The sequence below is a fragment of the Vanessa tameamea genome, chromosome 31 (assembly GCF_037043105.1).
Source record: "Vanessa tameamea isolate UH-Manoa-2023 chromosome 31, ilVanTame1 primary haplotype, whole genome shotgun sequence".
Classification (NCBI taxonomy): Eukaryota; Metazoa; Arthropoda; class Insecta; order Lepidoptera; family Nymphalidae; genus Vanessa; species Vanessa tameamea.
The window spans coordinates 3,575,592-3,597,428 of NC_087339.1; the positions used below are offsets into that span (position 1 = coordinate 3,575,592).

The 21,837-nt window shown below is 31.1% G+C and overlaps 1 protein-coding gene across 4 annotated transcripts; it reads left to right on the forward strand.

Annotated features, from left to right (window-relative positions):
- Nucleotides 1–4,734: 4,734 nt before the first annotated feature.
- Nucleotides 4,735–19,212, forward strand: LOC113391400 (multiple coagulation factor deficiency protein 2 homolog). 4 transcript variants are annotated; one of them, XM_064220146.1, is made up of 7 exons: nt 4,735–4,873; nt 5,032–5,138; nt 6,830–6,871; nt 8,459–8,603; nt 9,511–9,553; nt 10,404–10,552; nt 19,053–19,212. In XM_064220146.1, the coding sequence occupies exons 2-7, from the start codon at nt 5,040–5,042 to the stop codon at nt 19,193–19,195; spliced, it is 621 nt and encodes a 206-aa protein (XP_064076216.1). In that variant the 5' UTR covers nt 4,735–4,873; nt 5,032–5,039; the 3' UTR covers nt 19,196–19,212. The 4 variants fall into 4 exon arrangements, with proteins under 4 accessions (XP_064076216.1, XP_064076215.1, XP_064076214.1 ...); XM_064220145.1 differs by lacking the exon at nt 19,053–19,212 and adding an exon at nt 17,042–17,228; XM_064220144.1 differs by lacking the exon at nt 19,053–19,212 and adding an exon at nt 11,159–11,428.
- The last annotated feature ends 2,625 nt before the right edge of the window (nt 19,213–21,837 follow it).

The window sequence follows — 21,837 nt, forward strand, 5'->3', positions numbered from 1 at the left end:
ATAATAAGAAAAAAATATTTGTACTCTGTGAGTATCACTACGTTATTGAAATAAATATTTTTTAGTTTTTTTTCTTTTTGTTATATTTTTAAATTTTTTTTATTATTAGTGATAATATAACGTAATTAATCTGTCCAATTGTTTTATATGTCTAGTTGTCGGTTTAAATTCCTACAATATGATATAATTGTGTATAAAAATGACGTTTATACATTATATACTATATAAACATATAAGCGTATATATATATAATCTTAATGACGATTAGACTTAATATATATATATATCTAATATAAATATAATCTTATTGATGTTTTATACATTTCTGGATGTGTGAGTTTTACAGGGAATAAAAAGACTCAACTGTGACCTTTGGAGGTTTTTGAATTTGGAAGGGTGATTGTACTTTTTAGAAAGATAAACTCGTAATATAATTGTTCTTATTTCTCGTATATTTTTAAAATAAAATTTTAATGAATATAAATATAATTTTAACGTATGTAAAACTGATTAAGGTTTAACATTCAAATTAATTCTTAAAATGATGGCGTGTGTATAAAATTGAGACCAATTTTTTGACAGTGATTTAGGCGGGAAACAGGGATTTGTGTAGACTTCAAAAGTTACACGTATGCCATAAATGTTTAATGAAATTTTACTTCAGTGTTGCCATGGAAATAAAGAGGTGGTGCATGTGGGGAATTCTCCCAGAAATGTTGGTAAAATTTTGTTTTGAACGAAGCATATCTTGAGAAGATTCTATACTCACCCATGTGTTTATAGTGTTTTTATATGATATATTTCGTATTATATTGTAATTAACTCAATTTTATATGGTATACTTATTATTATATTGTAAATAACTCAATTTTAATCCTATATATGTGAGCCTGGGCTTGACCTTTCTAGATTCGATAAGTAGTTCTAAGCTTAAGTGTCAGGAATCGTCAAAATGCAAAAAAAAAAATCGGACAGGGTCTTTCAAATTTGTTAATAGATAAGATGATTAAGATGTATAAGTATTACTTGCATGATACATGCTTACCGGGATCCAATGGCACCACTGTGATGGTGGTACTGACAGCTGTCAGTCTCCTTTAAAACTGTTAAAGGTGTGTGTATGTATATGTCGCAGCCAACTGGTTAAATTAGCTATTCAATCAAGTCACTTAGCGGCGCTGTTACTGCTGCTGTGGGATTCTGTAAGAAATCACTTCGAATCTCACTCGTGTAATGTTCACAACCGACTTACGGTTATACGCCGTTTCTGACATTTCACGCTCGTATTGCGATGAGATACGAGTTTTTTGTTACAGAATAGCCCTACTGGGCGCCAATTCTACTAATTGTCACTTGCAATCGAATTCAAACGTTATTGCTAACGTTATAAGACGTATTTCTGTCCAACTAACGCAACGATACGGTTGTGGTTCAGTAGAAGTTGTATCGAAATATAATCAAGATCGTCTTGTAACCGATATAAATAAGTTTTATTCAACGAATTGGCCCTCAGATAGGTTAAAAAAATCTGTGGGTTATAGTCAAAGTTTGATTTGAAAAGAACCGGGAACTTATCACTATACCCTGTACAAGATAGCTTGATCTTTTTGACAGATGTAAATTTTTCTGATCGACATAACTTTGCAATGACGAACATGTTATTTTCTTAATTTAATGATTTTGAAAATTGTAAAAATATTTAAAAAAATACATATAATACAAAAGATTCAAGCGTTATCCGAAATTTTTAAGACTTTTTCTATTATATAATATTGCTTCAAAGTAAAATTTAAATAGAAACATTGAAAATAATAGACGCTTGTACAATGTTACATCAGACGGACGGTAGGGACGCGAATAACAGGCAGTAACTGCTACAAATATCGATTACAAAAATCCTTATTAAAGTCCATTGTTAAGTTATTATTACGAACGGAGGTCCTTTTAGTTGGGGTCTCTATAGCTGGTATAACTCTTTTTAGAAAAATAAGTTAAAAAAATTGAATTCTAATTTGAATTATGCATTCCATCGTTCCATCGACTGTTCAAGCTAAGTTGAACAGGGTACGGCTCAGTTGGCTAGGCGTATCAGTTGCACGGTTGTATGAACAAGCGATCCCGTGGCGCCCTTCGAACGGGTTGGGACCACAGGTTTTTTTAGTGAGTTTTGTAGCACTCGGTTGCTGATGAGTCAAAAAAGTTGAGGGTAAAAGCGTTTGTACAGCGAAAAAATTGTGTAGGTATATACACCACCATTGATTCTTCTATATGTGTAGACATTTTTAAAATAATATACATGTATGGCGTACTTGATATCCAAATAAAGTTTAATTAATTCAAACGTAATCACTATTTTTTTATTTCATTATGTCTAAAGAGGTATCATTTAAAAAAAAAAAAAACCACATGTAAAAAACAAAGGTTGTGTTCCTATAACTAAATAAACAATTTGGGCAATACTGTGTTTTATTTTTTATAAAATCAATAATATATCTTGAAAACATTTGCTAGATACTATACGTTATTTACGGTATTAAATTAAAGTTATATAATTATGTAACAATCTTAATTACAAAACAAAATATTGTAAGCATGTTACTTTAAGATATTAATGAAAAATGAATTTAAACTTTTTTTTTAATTTATTACAATTTTGTTTTTTTTTTTTATTGAATGTATTTTGTTATACGTTATTAATGTGATAAATTATATTACAGCACTTGCTAATTATAATATTTATTGCTTATTTTTTAAATGTAATGTACTTAGTTAATATTTAATATTCTAGTGTAATAGAATTATTTTAGTAAAATAAATATATTTATATATTGTACCGTAAAATGTATGTTGTGGTCGTCTTAAAGAGTCGCACACTTTTTATTAAGTATAATTTTTTTTTTTTTTGTACGTTGCTTACTGTTTTTTAACGGTCCTTAATAAATAAATAAATAATATATAATTTCGTTCATGTTTAAGATATACCAGATCGAAACCTTATTTAATTTAATATAATTATAAAAAAAAAAATTATTTAGTCGAAAGTACATATATATTATCAAACTCTTTATGATAGAGATATTTAGATATTAAATCTGTCTAATGAAATGACAGTTCAACGGGCGGCCATGTTTGACGTTTACTGGTTATTGCTTGAACACGTTTTTGAAAGCGTTATTGATACATGAAAAGTAAACCTTATTTGTTAAGTAATATTTATTTTAACCGAACAAAGCCGGGTTTTCATCCAGTATAACAATAATAATGAATTTTATTTACATAGTATGAAAAAATCGAGCGAGTTAACATTTTATACGTACGATGACGTCATACAGCCATAATTGGACATCGTAAAATGATTTTAAAATTAATTACATCAATTTAAGCAACAAAATTACTTACCGATGGTAATATCTCAATTGACTCAATTTACCCTAGAAGAGTTTTAGTTAATAATGGCGCAATTACATGATCACAAATCAGTACCGGATTTAAAGGTCTCGAGGCCACAAAGGAGTCGAGACCTTGGAACAACAGAGAATCGGAGGCCCCTAATTAATTTTAATAAATACACCAGTACACAGAATATTTATTTATTATTTGTTTTATTTTATAAATATTATAATTCTGAAGTTAAATATCCAATTCACAAAAATCTGTTATTTTCATTCCATGCGCGACTCACTTTTTTATTTTTAATCATTTTTTTGCGCGGGAAAACATCTTGTATTATATTGTAAAGCCATACGAATGACGTTCTGAAATCGATTACACTTTTATGAAATCAGATACAATAACAAAATATGAGTTTATTAAATATATAATTATAATATAAATGTAACTACATAAATAAGTTTTTCTAACAATTTGAACAATTTCATTTCTGTCAATCAGCTTTGGCAATAATATATTTAATCTTTGTATCGGTGACTTTTAAAACAGTTATTAGTAATAGTATTATAAATTGTCTATATCCAGATTTCTAAACATATTACATAAAAATTCTTAACTCGTCGGAACCTCTAATGTGGGGGCTCCCCTAAATTCGGCCCTGCTCAAATAAATGCACAGTCATAATTATAGACGGCCTGAACGAAATATTTGTGATATTCTTACCAAATGATTACAAGCTAAATTATGACTCATTTAAACAATTTGATGGTAAGTGGTCACCATAGAACAAGAACACGATAGTCTTATTTTAATATATATTTAAAATAATTATTGAGTGTAGGGGTAAAAAGTATTTTATATGGTTTGCAACTCTGCACAAAAAAATCAACCGAATTACGAAATATAGTTGCATAAAATTCCAAAATGGCGCCACCGTAGCTAGTAAGTACTACATGATATTATAACCCAAAACTGCTTATGCATGTGCATACTTGAACAACGTATATTTTGATTTTTTGGATAACGTTTATGTTTTTATTAATTATTAGTATAAAATATCATTTCGAAGGTGGATGTCTACCTTTTCCTAAATCCGGTATACTCTATCAAGTAACGCGTCCTTTCAAATTCCCCACGCTAACTCCAACAACGGCCTCTAAATTTTACACTCCATAGTTTTATTAATATAAGTCAATAGTTTTATTAAACGAATTTGAAAAAAAATATTATAAATATAGATGTACATTATAGTTTATAATAAAATAAAAGTTTTATTCCGGAGGATTATGTAATGATAACATCGTTTAGCGTTAACTTGCGAAACGGAACGTAAATAGTAAAAGTCAACCATGACATGTTATCGTGACGTGTGATATCCCAACTTGTTTTTTGAAAACGTCCGCAAAACGAATAGCTTATAATAATTTTATCATTAGATTCGATAAGGTAATTTATCGTGACCGCATGACCACGTAGCTGAAAGGTAAACTAATTTTCTATACTATTCGTTATGGTATTAAACCGTTGACCATTAAAGAACCTAAAATTAAAAAAATAAAATCCTCAAACTGTTATAAAGTTGTGTTAAAAATTTGTTCTATGTGTGGAATACGTGTCAAGTGGTTGTTGTGTTAATTACAGGTACCAAAATGCTTCGTCTGTTAATAGTAGCTGGGTTTTTACAATGTACAATTTCGCAACAGTATCAGCAGAAAGTTGCGCCCGGGGTACCCCCGCAGAATTACCAGGTAATTTATTAAATAGTTTTATTTATGAGTTATTGAATTCAGACGTGACATGATAAATAACCCTTTTTTTAAAGCTGTTTCATTTGTGCTATGACACTTTAAAAAACCTTTTTTATTTTTTAAATTAGCACAGACAGTTGTATAAAGTTGTTTAAGCCTTTTCCTGTTTTTCTTTTTTATCATACATTTATAATTAATATTCTAAATATTTTTTTAATAAATAATTATACATTTAGTAAAATTATTTATAAATTGAAACACTAATCTACTTGGAACCTGTTTAAGGTTTTACAACTAACATGAGAACATCAATCAGAACATTCAAATTAGTTAGAGAGATAAATTATTTGTTATATGTATATATACTTATACAATAGTATTCCATCAATAGAAATATAAACTAAATAATATTAATTCTAATCTAATAAGAAATAATTTTTCTATTTAAAAATACCTTGTCTTGGAAATTATTGTGATTTAGACCCTAAACAGGCAGTGTGCTTGAAATAAAAAATATAACTTAATGAATGTGTGTATTTGCGCATTATAAGTAATCAATTACAGTAAAACAATAATTATTATTGTAACATCAATACGTCATCAGACTAGGGAACTCCTTTGCCTGTATCCTTTGCCTGGAATCCCTTGCCTGTTGTTAGAGTCTATTACCATTTAAAAAAACATAGATTGTTTTGAATCTATGCTTGTGTATTTAATGAAAAAGATGTGTTGTGCAACTCCCGGTTGGATCGAAGTTCCTGTCTCTATATATTATGTATTGTATAAGAAATAAATTTAAAATGTTTGAGAATTTGATTATAGAATATAATAGAGATGTATATAATTGTATGAAACGTGATATAAACTTATTTATTGGGTTCATTCACGAGACTTGTTCCGGTTTCTCGGTTGAATTCTCAAGCATTTTAAATTTATATAAGATTTTAAATTAACATGGTTATTTTTATTGCTAACAGTATTTAATACCGGATATTTACCATGTTTTTTATTTTTAATTGGTGGAGCTCGATATTTCGACGTTATCTATGAACGTCTTGTTCACGAGACTCCATCTAAATATATAAAGATCTGTTTTTGTTGGAAATATATAATACAATAATAATTATGTAATTAGACATGATTTATTATTTTATATTCGTCTCTGTATATTTGAAAATAAATTCACTAGATTTTCTTTTATAACCAATGTCTTAAAGATAGAAGAGGTCGTTATAAATCAAAGCCCCATTAAATTGCTCGGGCAACTATGCAGTTGTTTATTACCAAAAAATTAAAATGTGTATGGTTACGATGGGTATTAAAATTTATTAATTTATCAGTATCTGTATAATATGTCTATGGTATTTATGTATGTGTGTCTTGGGTATACAATACAATTACATGTGTGAACAACATTTTGTATCTTATAGTTGAAAATATCCGAAAGACAGATGGCTGAGCTTCCTTTGATTTTTAGTTTAGATTAAAGATTACTCAAGATGTCCGAACAATCATGTTTATAATATAAATTCGTGACGTGACAGAGAGATACGTGATGATTTGCTAGTTCACTCTACTGTAAGCCGCGTAAAACAACTTTAAAAAAAAAAAAAAACCTTGGTTTTAACTATATCATTTTTAATCCTTTAATCACAGATAACATATTCATAACTGATAATTTGATGTTCTAGAACTATCAACAGCCACCCCCTCCTCAACCGATGCAGCAACAGGTAAAATTAATCACTTCATAGCATAAAACAAAGTCGCTTAATGCTGTCTAACTGTCCATATGTATGCTTAGATCTTTAAAATTACACAACGGATTTGGATGCGGTTTTTTTTAATAGATAGATTGATTCAAGAGGAATGTTTTTATGATTGAGAAATGTTATAGACAATACTAGTTGACATCATTGGTTGCGCTCGCGTTTTAGGCGTTTGTTATCAGTAACAAAGTAGCTTCTAGTCTATTCCGACTACATACATGCACAAAGTAGTAGAGAAACACTTATCATTTTAGAGGTTTCTGTGTGATGTCGTGAATAAATACATTTTTTTTTAGCTTACATTGCAAACGCTGGCTGAACCCTTCCGAGATAGATCTAAATAATGTACTACAGTGTTACCTTAAAACGGTTTACAAATAGCAGTTTGTATTGTCTAATTACAAAAAAACTGTTAACTTTGTAAGACATTCTGTAGTATATTTAGTTTTTTTTTTATACCACAGTGTATGTACATAGCATATTATTTAAGGTTGGGTCTCTCTTAATTTTTGTAGGTCTCTCTTAATATTTACGATCTATCCAAAACAAATGTATATGAGCATTAATTATAACAGTTCTTGACTAATAAATATTTATTTATAATAACACACTAATCCATTTGAATTTTACTTCCAAAGTTTCGATGATAGTTTCGTCGACGTTTGCATTCGGTACAGAGAACTTTTTTTGGGCAATGGTATACGAATATGTAATAAGATACCGGGAAATATAATCAATTTATAAATTACAAAATATAAAAAGTGTATTAAGATAAATTAATAAATAAATCATATTGTGCATTAAAAGAGTACTTTTTAGAAAAAAACGCCTGGATCTAGATAGCATTGTAAATCTTTGAATAGAGCAACTAGTTTATTGCCGTTTCGTCTCGCTGGAGGCTGCTTTCCGGTGGTAGTGTTTAAATATTGACGATTCAAAAACACTTCATTGTGAAGTTTACTTGAATCATTTTTTTTTGTTCAGTACGGCATTCTTTCGCAAATCAGTCATAAGTATCATATATTATTCAAGCTCTCGACCAATGTTATCGCGTCAATTCGACGTCAAATGTTGTTTAATTGGGCTTTGTCCTAATGGAGTCGGAATAGACTAGAAGCTACTTTTTACTGATGACAAACTAGTAATGTCTATAACTTTTCTTAATCATAAACTAATCAACGTAAAAAGTTTTTTTTTAAAGCAAAACCTTAATAAATTAAATTAAAATGGCCCAGTGGTTAGAACGCGTGCATCTTAACCGATGATTTCGGGTTCAAACCCAGGCAGGCACCACTGAATTTACATGTGCTTAATTTGTTTATAATTCATCTCGTGCTCGGCGGTGAAGGAAAACATCGTGAGGAAACCTGCATGTGTCTAATTTCAACGAAATTCTGCCACATGTGTATTCCACCAACCCGCATTGGAGCAGCGTGGTGGAATATGCTCCATACCTTCTCCTCAACGGGAGAGGCCTTAGCCCAGCAGTGGGAAATTTACAGGCTGATTATGTTTATTAATAAATTATATTAATGAAGTGAATCTTTCTAGCCACCCCCGCCACAACAGCAACAATATCAACAGCCGCCACCACAACAACAGTACCAGCAGCCTCCCCAGCAGCAGTATCAACAGCAGGTGCCCGTGCAACAGATGCCGGTGCAGAATTCCCATGGACATGGACACGGTGGTCATGGTGAGGGGAACCTCTGCATAGTATGAAACAAAGTCGCTTCCCGCTTTGTACGCTTGGATCTTTTAAACTACGCGACGCATTTTAATGCAGTTTTCATCAATAAACAGAGCGATTCAAGAGGAAGGTTTTTATGTATAATACATGCATATTATAGTAGAGATAAGCCAGTAATTTCGATTTTCCTAGACGAAAAAAAAAAAACTTTTTTTGGTTGTTTTTTTTTTTTCAATTTAAAATTTGTATTAGATTGCTTGTTTCAATTCCAAATTGAAAACGTACGTGAGAAAGTCTAAAATAAATATCATCATTCTAATCTTTACATACTTGGCGGATGGTTTGGTAATTCGAAGGTTCACGAAAACATAAGGATATTGTGAGACCAAGAATAATTAGACAATCGTGAAAACATCCCAAAAAATTTCACACAAAACAGACTCTGATAATTCTGATTCTATATAGTGTTGTCGATTTTACCCTTGGGTTGTTTTTAAGGAAGCGCGAAGGTTTTACACAACCAGTAGAGCCGAAGTTTCAAGTTAAGTTTTGTAATTTAATTTTTCGAATTTTAAGATTTGTTTGATTTTTTTTTGTCTTATTAACCGTGTCTTTGAGAAAATGCGATTTATCAAATCATAAATGTCTGCCAATGTTCCATTGCTGGGCTAAAGCCTGTCGAAATTTTAATACACCAATCCGCCTCGTTTTCGTTCGCGTGCAATTTTTTATTAAAGAAAATTATATGATATAATTAATATTTATACCTTATAACAATCGGAAATTGAGCTTTCTATCAGTGAAAACAATTTTAGAATTGGATCTCATTAGTTACTGAGATTATTCCCTACAAAACAAAACAAAATCTTCTTCGCAATATTAGAATAAAACGATATGGACATAATCTTTTCAGATCCACAACTTCTGAACGCGGCGAACATCGCCCAGGAGAGAGAGTGAGTAGTTTGTTGATTATTAATAATTTAAATAATATACACAATTATATTTTGGATTGTCTGGAAGAGATCGCTAATTGGACATAAGTCCGCCCGTTGTACGGCACATCAATTATTTGTTTATATTTTATTTCCTTCTTAAGATTTCTGTATTTTATGTTTGTGGTGTAAAATAAACTGTATGAACAACAATTAACAATTTTCGGGAGGTAGTGTATCATTTTCTATCTCTTCCAACTACAAGAATATTAAAATTTAAATAATTTTGACTTCGAATTGACCAATTGATTGGACAAGATCTCGGTGATATAGTCATTGTAAGAAATGTTAACCATTCCTTACATTGGCACTGCGTCATCAACCTTTCTAACTAAGATGTTATGTCCATTGTGTCTGTGGTTACACTGACTAACTGGAACACGACGATACTAAGTTTAACATTAATATTTGGCGGCGGTATTTGTATGTATTTTTGTGAAAGAAAGTGGCACCGGTAACCGAGAAGCTACCTGGAAACCGGCTGTCATGGTATGGGCATGTTTTGCGGAGGAATGAGGAACATGTTGTGAGAAAGGTTTTGAGAATGGATGTGGATGGATATAGAGGTAGGGGACGACCCAAGAAACGATGGATGGATTGTGATGATATGATTAGAAAGAATGTTACTTGTGAGATGACGTCAGAGAAGTATGGAAGAGGAAGACATGCGCCGACCCCAAGTAAAATTGGAATAAGGGCAGGAGGATGATGATGATTGTGTGAAAGACAGGCTTGTAGGTCTTAACTCCAAATTAATGTTTTCTCTGTCTGGCATCCCGTGATCTCTATCTATCTCTTTCTCTCTCTCCAGACATATTCAAGAGCACATGGAAGTACCAATCGACACATCGAAGATGACCGAACAGGAATTACAGTTTCATTATTTCAAAATGCACGACGCTGATAATAATAACAAATTAGACGGATGTGAGCTGATTAAGAGTTTAATACATTGGCACGGTAAGTTAACACCTTCATAGTACTAAAAAAAAAAAAAAATTGGCGGCAAATTTTGCGTCAAAATGACATTAAGTATACTTGATTGTCTTGTCACCAGTAATAGTTAAAATTCGGTTTAATATTAAATTGTAAGATTTTTAATATATAAATAATATCTTGCAAATATAATCAGATTTTTGGGATGAATTCAAAATTTTATCTAACATATACAGTTAAAAAAAAAAAAAAATTGCTTATTTATTTTCGCACTAGAAACATAAAAGTTAGCCTAAGTTCTGATTAGATTTGTTAATTTGTTAACATTAAAATAATCTGTTGGTTTTGTTTTTGACATTTATTTTTAATCTATACTTAAATTGCTTGAGTGACTTAACAATGAATTATAAAGTTAAATGGTATTCAACAAATCACAGGACACAGTTTCGAATACTGTGCAAACATTCGCGTAGTAAAATATATTAATTACGTGAGTAAAATTATGTTTTGAAGCTTCGTGGGTTGATGTGATTTGGGGTTGTTTTTTTTTGTGTTCGTATTTATATATATATGTATTTTGCACATATGTTTATAGTCATTTCATTTCTATGTGCCGCTGTCATTCATCAGAGCAAGGTCATAATCAAAATCAGCAACAACAGCAACAGCAGCAGGGCTCCCCGCCAGTAGGGGAGAAAATATTCAAAGATGATGAGTTAATAAACTTAATAGATCCAATATTAAATATGGACGATCACAATCGTGACGGTTTCATAGATTATCCGGAATTCATTAGAGCGCAACAGAAGAATCAGAATAAGGAGAATAATTGATTTACCGCGTTTTTTTTTTAAGTTGGATTTTTTTTTGGTGTATGGCAACATTGATTTTTTTTTTTTTGGATACAAAGGCTAATGTATTACATTTTATGGATACATATGTAGTTATACGTATATTATTGATTGGTTGTCTTTTTAATATATTTATTAAATTAAAAAAAAAAAACTAAATCGGTCGTGGGATACCAGTTTGGAACGAAGTTGCTTCCTTTATATATTATGTATTAAATAACAGATACATTGAAATAAATCAATGACGAGAATAAAAATACCGTGTGAATTAAAACAATAAATTAGTTTGAATAATGTTATATTAAACCAAATATAAAAGAAATAGAGGGCAAGGTCACCTGGAGGGGGTTAACCATTTTTCTTCTGTAACGATTCCGTAACAGTTCACTATACTGTAAGCCGCGTTAAAGAACTTCGTTCCAAAAAAAAGTTTTTAAATATCGAATTAAAAATCGTCTTCGAATTTCACATTGAAATGTCAAAATAAACTGAAAATCTCGAATACTTTATTAGGAACACTCGTTAAGGAACTTCACAAGGAATACACTTGACGGATATATCATTAAAATACACTCTATTCAACTGGGCTCGTACAAGCATTTGTGAATCGTGATTTGACAGATTTGTATTAAACGTAAAACGAATACCGGTTCGGAATGTAAATTCGAGATTAACCGGTGAGAAACTCAGTGGTACTTTTCTAACATTTGAAACAGTGTTGCAGAACTATCGATATTTTGACTATCGATAGTTACCTATATATATAGATAGGTAGACCTTGAAAACTATTCAGGATATCGATAGTTTAGGTTACACCGGCTGAGTCGATGTAGAAAAAGTTCATTAGTTTTCTATGTTGTCTTGGGTCTGGGTGTTTGTGGTACCGTCGTTACTTCTGATCTTCCATAACACAAGTGCTTTAGCTACTTAAATTGGGATCAGAGTAATGTATGGGATGTTGTCCAATATTTATAGTTTAGGTTAAAAGTAACGGTTTTTGCAATACTATCGATAGCATTGACACGTGACAAGACTATCGATATACTATTGATACTGTCGCTACAACCTTAACTATCGATAGTCTGTCGATAGTGGACTGTCGATATGCAACGTTAATTTGAAATACAACGTTATGTCAAACTTGACACATTATACGACTACGATTTGAGTTCGTTTGAGCCGTTCAATCCAATTTAAATGTCAAATAATATATATTTAATAAGATCAAACATTCCATTCCAATTGAATATTAGGAAATAACTTTTATTTTAAGGTACATATTTCATAAATGACATTTTTCCCGTTTTTTTTTTTGTATCAATAATAATTTAGCTGATCTTTTGTCAGGTTTCCGGACGATGTTTGCCTTCACCGAGTATGAGGGTAAATAAAAAATTAAACACGTGATTATTTAGCACTGCTTGATCCCGTGTGTCACTGCTTTGCCTGGATTTGAAACGGCGATCGTCGGTTTTCGCACGCGTTCTAACTTCTGGTCCATCTCGGTTCTCTAGCTAAAGTAAAGTAACTTTAAATTAGGTCGTTAGTCATAAAACAGCGTGCAGCGCGGTGCTTTATTTATTAAGCATTTTAATTCCGTTTCACTGTTAAACGCAATCGAATCGAAATAAAATCGTTACTGAAAAGTTTTTCTCATTAAGTAAATCAACGATCCAGTTCGATTCGTTTCGATTTGTTTGTCAAATTTTTAACTGAATATCTATAAATTCTTTTATAGTCTGTGGCATTTGTCAAATGCTAAAGTTTAAATTTCGTTCCATTTGAAAGAGCGGTTTGAGCGGTTGTGTCGAAATGAAGATCTGTGAGTTTTTGTATTCGTAAAATCAGTATTGCCATACATAAAAATCGTTAGTTTCGAACTCGGATAATGTTAAGACTTATTTTTTTTATTAGATGTATATTTTGTACGGACGTGCTTCCAAACTTTTTGATCGAATATTGTTTAGTATTTATTTTACTTAATCTATGAGTTTTCTCTTTTCTTCGAATTTTTCTTTTGATTTATTTTAGTGTTCTCTTCTTTCAATTTCGAATTATTTGGAATCTCTTCCTTAAAAAAATAATCTTGATTTTTTTAATCTTATTCTATAATTATTTTAAATATGTTCACAATTATGTTTTATTCCAACTAGTGCCACAAAATATTAGAAAAAAAAAATAAAATGTAAATAATTTTATAACTGTTTAAGACTTCAATATTTTTTCTTGATATAAAAATATTTAATAAAAAATAACATTCAATGGGAAAGTGAATATATAATATTAAAGTACGTGCATTTTTATTATATAAGTAATAACCACCCACTGTCATAGGGAAGGACATATATGTTTTATTAAAATACATATATTTTAAACCTCGATTAACCTAATCTATGCAACAGATAAATATTACTAAATTAACATAATTCATACAATTTACTTCATCTTAACTATGTTATTGGTAACGTCTTAAGGTTCTTATTGCCTTGATAATAAAGAAGATCGGTAATCGAGCCTTTAAATATTTGCTTTTATGCGTATCTGACATCCCACCTCGGTGAAGAAATATTGACATTAAATAATTTGGAAAATTGGTTCTGTCACATACTTCCGTCCCTTTTTACGAAATCACCTTCACGGTTTGCGGAAGCGAGAGGGAAGATGTTACGAAAAAATTACGTTTATTTAAAATTATAGCGTTAATTGAAACAAAGACTAAAATATTTTTTTTTTACTCTAATGTCTCGGTTAATCGATTTTACTACATGCCTACACATACATATATGTATATATATATATATATATATATATATATATATATATAATATTATGTTGTGAATGTTATAATCATAGACACACATTGCATTTTATGAAATCATTTGGCAATATCTATGATTATTATAGAATACTCGATTTAATACTGTATTTAAGAAATATTCTTTATTTAAATTACGTCACAAAATGTCGTTTATTTTTCTAAAAATTAAACGTCAAACTCGATACGATTAATTGTCAAATGATCGCTTTTTTATGTTATGCGTGCAATGTTTTGTCTGTGGTTTTAAGGTTGTGTCGTCTTAGTATCGAATGTTGTGGATAATAATAAATTTGTACATTGATTTGTCGTTTTATTGCTTTTTTGATTGCTTATGTTTTAGAGTTTAACGTCTTAGTTAATTTAAAAATTTGATAATTAAAAAAAAACGCCCAGTAAGGTATTTTGTATATCTACCAATAGAAAAGCTTATCGATAACGAGTCGTTATTGGAGCTGTGTCATTGGTTGTTCATTTCCCGCCAAATCATAGGAACTGACATGAATTAGAAAGAGCGTGGTTAAACATATTATACTTTTGTCTGCCTTGTCAAGTGGTGAGATTATGACGCCGTAGGTCCAGAGGTCTTGCCTTGGCGTCAGACTGGGTCGGATTAGTTAAAATTATTCCGTCGAAAAATTCTTAATAACAGTCCGGAATATGAAAGATCGTAAATCCGTTGAATATTGTATCCGAACAATAAATTTTGTAACCTCTCTTTATTACCGGCTACACAATAATTCATGAGATATTTACGCAGCATCTAATACTTGACGCCTGTCGTATTATAATAGCAAAATTGTAAGTATATTTATTGCTATGATACAATGAAAAGTAAAAAAAAAATACGTGTGCGTCTCGAGAAGCCCGACTAAAGTGATAACTTAAACTAATCTAAGTTGAACTATTTAATATTGAAATTTTTAATATTAATAATGAGAATGCAAGAAAACGTTATTTATTACTAAAATCTTTTATTGATTATATAATATATTTTATTCTTAGTTACAATTCTTGAATATGTACTATATTAGTATCATTATTGCCTGCCTACCGTTGCGTATGCGTATGAGAAAGAGAAGCCAGACAGACTAGCGCCGTAACGCGTTACGTAACGAAGCGATTTACCCGGTCTTTGTTATTTGTTATATGTGATGTGAATTTTTAATAAAAAACCCTTTAATAACTGGTATTTTTATTGTATTGAATTACGAACCACATTAAATACAGTGTGTTGTGAAGAAAACCCTACTTTATAACTGGGGTAAGTTAATTTTAAATTAATATATTTACATAAGTAATTTTAGTTGTAACGTAGTTTAGTTATGTAGCTATTTGGTTCAAAATTCAAAAAAAAGGTTAGTATTGTTGTGTTACGGTTTGAAGGATGAGTGAGCCAGTGTAACTACAAGGGTAATAATATTTTAGTATTTCTTACAGTGGTAATATTTATCCGATGAGAGTAAGCACTTTTAGGCAAGCGTCAGCAACTATATGAACTATACGAATAACGTAATTTACGTCTGTGTTGTGTAGATTGTACAGAAAAGGCGCGTGTATTTATGTACACGCGTGAGAAGTAGACATTTTGTTTTCAAGACCTATATGAAATATCTCCTATTTCTCAGGGCCGGATTTAGGGGATGGCAACCGGGGCAACTGCCTCCCACGAGAGAGGTTCCGACGAATGTTATAATGTTAAGATATATGGATATAGTCAAATTATACTAATAGTAAAATTATAGTACTGCTGTTTTAAAAGTGACTGATAAAAATAGTAATTAAATTACAAACAAACTTTACTGACAGAAATGAAATTCTTACAATGAATATATAAAAAACTAACTAGGGGCTCCACTTTTACTAGGTGGTAGGGCTTTGTGCAAGCCCGTCTGGGTAGGTACCACCCGCTCATCAGATATTCTGCCGCCAAACAGCAGTACTCAGTATTTTTGTGTTCCGGTTTGAAGGGTGAGTGAGTCAGTGTAACTACAAGCACAAGGGATGTAACATCTTGGTTCACAAGGTTGGTGGCGCATTGGTGATGTAAGGAGTGGTTAATATTTCTTACAGCGTCATTGTCTGTGGGCGACCGATGACCGATTCGCTCGTCCGCCTACCGACATCATAAAAAAAAAAAACTTCAGGGGACCTCCAAATCCGGTCCTGTCACTTCACCATAGTGTAATGCTTCTATTGAACATTGATTGCGACCTTATCTTGACTTTGATTTCATTGAAAGAAATGTATTCATGCATACTTTGATTATTTATACATATAGATAGAGTTTCGGACTAGAAATAACTAAAACAAACGAACCAATTTTATTATCTTGGTGTGCGTGACGGTTACTTTTGACACGCCATACGTCAAACTAGTTTACTAGTGTGCGTGCTGTACTGTTGGTCGCTATTTTTTTAGACGCATTCTTAGTTTTGACAGTTTATTTCAATGGAAGTAGGAATAAAGATAAACAAAATTTATTTACGTATTACATGAGATTTGCTAATAACTCAGCTATATTGTGCACTACTAAGAGTTTGTTATAAATATATGTTTATCTATAATACAACACTATTAACAGTTTTTTCGTAATTTTTTCGCAAAATGGCGTGCGTTAGTCGAGCTCTCGACCAATGACGTCGCGTCAATTTGCTGTCAAATGTTGTATATTTGGCTTTTCTCCTCTTATGGTTGGAATAAAGTTTAGGCATACAAATAATCAAAGTACGCATACGAAAGAAGCAACATATATATTATAGATTAGTTTAATTTAGATTTAAACTTTAACATTAATAATTAAAATAACTAATAATCTTAAAAAATCTTTTTTTTAATTTCTTTCAGATCAAGTGGACGCGAATCGTTCAGTTTACACGGACGGACAAATTGAAGCGGTTTTAGAAAAGGCGCTTAAACACGCTGATATTAATAACGACGGATATATCGATTATTTAGAATACAGAATAAGTATGATTAAAGGAAAAAATAAGTGATTTTTTACTTTTTTTTTTAATTCATTTCAAGTAAAGAAAACTCAAACAAGAAAATAATATTCGTCCGATCAACATTTTTTTATTCATAATTAATGTCAGTCAGCACGAAAAAGATGTTTTTTATATAATTTGCATAATAAACTTATTTTCTAATATTCTTATTTCTTTAACGCGTTTTCTTTTAATAGGCTATTTGACTGGTTTTTAAAATGCATTTTATATTATTTAGTAGAGATTAAGGAACCCAGTAAAAGTTGTCTTTTTTAAATCTAGTACATATTTGCTGAAAAATATCAAAATAAAAATTCCATATTAAAATATATAACCCGCGAAAACGCTACTTTGACAATATGGCGCCGCAATGGGGTCGGTGACGTTACTTGCCTGTATTGTAATCTGTGGTACATATAATAGGCAAACGAGGTTAATAAGCAAGTGACGTCATCATAAGCCCGACCAATCGGGAGCGTTTTGTGTCACGTGACAAACGTTTAAAAAATGGATTTTGGAATAAATTAATTATTATTTTCAACTTTCGTTGATAAATAACCATTTTTAAACTCATAATTTATACTGATTACAATAATTGACTAAAGTCAATTTTTCGCATTGTCAAATAGCCTATTGAATATGAGAAAATTGTTGACAACCCAAATACATATATATAACCTCTTTTGTTTTTACGAGATAGTATGTAAAATTTTTCTATAACTATTTTTCTGTTTTGAAGCAAATAAAATATTCTGAGCTAGCTAAATCAGTACTCAATTGTAATTGTGTTGCGTTGATATTATTAAGAATGAGGCACAATGACAACATTTGTAGTATGGCTCATTATTTTATTGTTAACAGTAGAGATTTTTATACATTATATCACTTTCCCTGCCTTGCATTTAAGCTATTAAATCTTTACATTAACAACACAAAAGAGAGCTTTTTTAATTATTTTTATATATGATATAATTTTGTGTGTAATATTTATTCCGGATCATCGATCACTTGGAACAATAACAAACATTCAACTACGTTTTTACGTAACTTGGCAATCCTTAGGGCAAAATTTGTTTTATAACGACATTTTAAATTAATGATGTCTTATTCACCGATTACGAGCACTGAGGAAACATCAAGTGCTCAAGACTGTGCACTCATTCTTATAATCTGATAGGACGGACAAAGTTCGGGTGCAGAATCAACGGTTTTACGTCCTTTTTGAAGCACGAGATTGTTTTATGACTTCACCTGATGGTATGCGGAAGTGGAGTCCAAACGCGAAGACGACTAGTACAGTCACCAAGAATGAGCTGCACTAGTCGCCCTCGTCATGCCGTCCCGCAAGATGCCTCTTCACGCCTCGTTTGATTATAGACTATTGATAGTTAAGTTCCAAACTCCTACTATGAATTTCTCGACAGTGAACCATAATTTTTCGACGAGACGTGTAAATCGCATAAATAGGTACTACCAATGCTTTTGGATTGAAGGGTGCTTTGAAGCGTGGGTTGGTTGGATTGTTTTTGGGTGAGTCTAAAGGTGTGTTCTGTAAATTTTATATTGATTTTTTTTGTAAAGTTTTATGGGTGTGTTTGCTTTCGTAAGAAATTACAGCTTACGTTTTTAATGATAAGATTTTGTCTTTAGCTCGTTATTTCTTCTGTTATATAATATTTGGGATCTGAGATGTTATGTCCCTGGTGCCTGTACTACACTAGCTCCCTCAAACCGGAAGATAACACTACTATAAACATGATGGTACCTACCTAGGCAGTCTTGCAAAAAGATCTAACACGAAGCAGTGAAATTCAACTGATTTGTGTTAACTGACGTTGTGACATGCAATTTAACATTAATGAATTTCGCAGAACCAAATGGCGAAGAAAAAAAAGTACTACTTCAATATAAGGATGAAGATCTGTCCGAAATAGTTGAAGGTGCATTAAAACAGGCGGATAAGAACAATGATGGATATATAGACTATGCTGAATTCAGATCAGTTACGGTGTAGGTGAAAACGAGCAAAATCTACGAAGAAAACGCCAAATTTCAACTGCGACCCGTTTTTCATTAGTATATCTTGAAAATTGACTCGTGATTTTGATGGCTGAATCATTTAAATTATTTTTACAGTCCATAGCCCTCGCGGGAGGAATAAACAAAACAACTTTGAGGTTAAACTGACAATATCATTGGTTGAGATCTTGAATAATCTGTTGTATGAATTACTATTTGTAGTCGGCTCGGTTTTAATACTTGTCAGGTGTTACATATCAAATAGTAGCAATTTTTCTTGAACTAAATGTGTATAATGTAAAATTTATAACATTGCATTACATGCATGCATTAACAGCCTGTAAATTTCCCACTGCTGGGCTAAGGCTCTCCTTTTTGAGGAGAAGGCTTGAGGCATATTCCACCACGCTGCTCCTATGCGAGAGTGGATGGTGGTGGTTGTAGTTTATAATATTACAATAGACAAATTAATGAAAAAATTACGTTTATGATGTCAGCAAAATTATAGGATTTTTTACTTCCAAAATTAGAACAGTGTTGTGTTATAAATAAAGATATATTAATAAGATAAGAAATTGTCCTTGAGCGACGTGTAATAGTCTACAGTCCGTAAATTTCAAATGGGTGTATTTTAACAACTTAATTGAGAAATATATATACATTTATCTCTTTTTAAGGATAATTTTACTATATTTCAAGATTAATCTATCTCTGTTATGTATAAATACGTTGGCTATACTATATACAGATATTTGACATATTTTGAGTAAATTCGATGGAAGCCTCGACGGTTTTTGATTATAAATAAAGTTATTTGGCTGAATATTTTGACCTTATATAAATATGTACGACGTTGAAGACAATAAAAGGATTTTTTGGGCTGAAGTTCTTAAACGTGGCCGACAGTAGTGTGAACTTGCAGAAATCGTCGCGTAACGAAAACGCGTTATGCGTTTTGCTCTTTCACTTTCTTCATTTTTTTTTTAAATTTTAATTCAAACGGGATCTTTAATAAGAATTATATTTATTCTTGTTTATTTATTCTCAAACGATTTCAGCTTATTTCATTGTGATTGTTATTTAATACACAATATATAGCGAAAGAAACTTACTTCCAATCGGATGTCACACGAGACATTTTTTTTTAAATTATGGCGCCAAAATGTAAATAAGGGTAATCGATGTTTGAAAATATGGAGTAGTTATCTAGTCAGGGTTTTGTTAATAAATACGATACATATTCATTATATATTTTTTATATTTACATTAAGAAATATTACATTAAACAATTTTCGTATATGGCAACAATAACATTAAATTATCCGTTCAAATGACGTAACCTAAAGATATTTTTTGTTTTTTTTTTTTTATTGTATTACAAAAATCATACAATATATGTTTTTGAAAATATATCATAGTTTTATTTACAGGAATAACATCTTAAAAGCTAAAACAGGATCTTCTAACTTAAAGAAGAAATTTCAACTAATCTTGTTTGCAATCGAATTGTGATGTTTAATACATAAAATGCTATTTATGACATACATTAATTGATAATTTTAATTAACTAATATGAGAACTTACTTTTTAATTATTATCTATGCATACAAAAATAGTCAAAGGCACAACTGCTCAATGCCTTTTTCAGCGTTGTCAATTTTTTTTATCGCGTCACAAGCTTTAGTGTTCGTAAGTAATATGAAAATTTGTAAATGTATTTCGTTGTTGCTTAACGTTAATTTTCAACAATGATTATGGTTGAATTTCGATCACTGGGCGAACACTGGTAATAAAAAAAAATGGACATGATCCAACATAAAAATGAATGAAACCAAAGTATAGTTTACTTTGACATAAAAATTCGAATGGATTAATTTTCGTTTGTTTTTTTTTTAAGGCATTGGTTGGCGGACGAGCATATGGTCCACCTGATGGTAAGTGGTCATCACCGCCCATAGACAAAGGCGCTGTAAGAAATATTAACCATTCCTTACATCACCTATGCGCTACCAACCTTGGGAACTAAGACGTTATGTCCCTTGTGCCTGTTTACACTGGCTCACTCACCCTTCCAACCGGAACACAACAATACAGAGTACTGTTATTTGGCGGTAGAATATCTGATGAGTGGGTGGTACCTACCCAGACGGGCTTGCACAAAGCCCTACCACCAAGTGAATTTTCGTTCAACATAATATTCATTTAAGGTCACATCTACGCTCTCTATTATAATTGCCTTTAATTCTAAGTAAATCATCGTCTGTTTAAATATTAAAGAAATGTTTCGTACTCTTCGAATTGCAGTTCAAATTAATCACGAGTATTTGAAAAGTAAGCTTTTGACTGAATTTTAGAGATTTAAAAGAGTATTTTGGCTCACGGTGTATTTAAAATATAACAGTCATGAATAATTAAACTGCAATGCTACATATTGGAATTTAATGCTTGTTTTTTTATTTATGATGATTTTTTATAATTCAAGCTTCTAACACAAAATATAATTATGTATAACCATCATACAACAATATTTACTTTATGGACAACTAGTTGTCGCCCGCGGTTCCTCTAGCGTTTCAGAGGTTGTTCGTCAGGTTTGTTTTCAGTAGTCATAAAGTGTAGTCCTTTCTCGGAGTTCAA

Bases quoted from the DNA above. Each gene is read 5' to 3' on its own strand.
- LOC113391400 (XM_064220144.1), top strand. From the start codon at position 5,040: ATGCTTCGTCTGTTAATAGTAGCTGGGTTTTTACAATGTACAATTTCG. The intron at 6,872-8,458 runs GTAAAATTAATC...GAATCTTTCTAG, and splicing joins CTCAACCGATGCAGCAACAG to CCACCCCCGCCACAACAGCA. The intron at 9,554-10,403 runs GTGAGTAGTTTG...CTCTCTCTCCAG, and splicing joins AACATCGCCCAGGAGAGAGA to ACATATTCAAGAGCACATGG.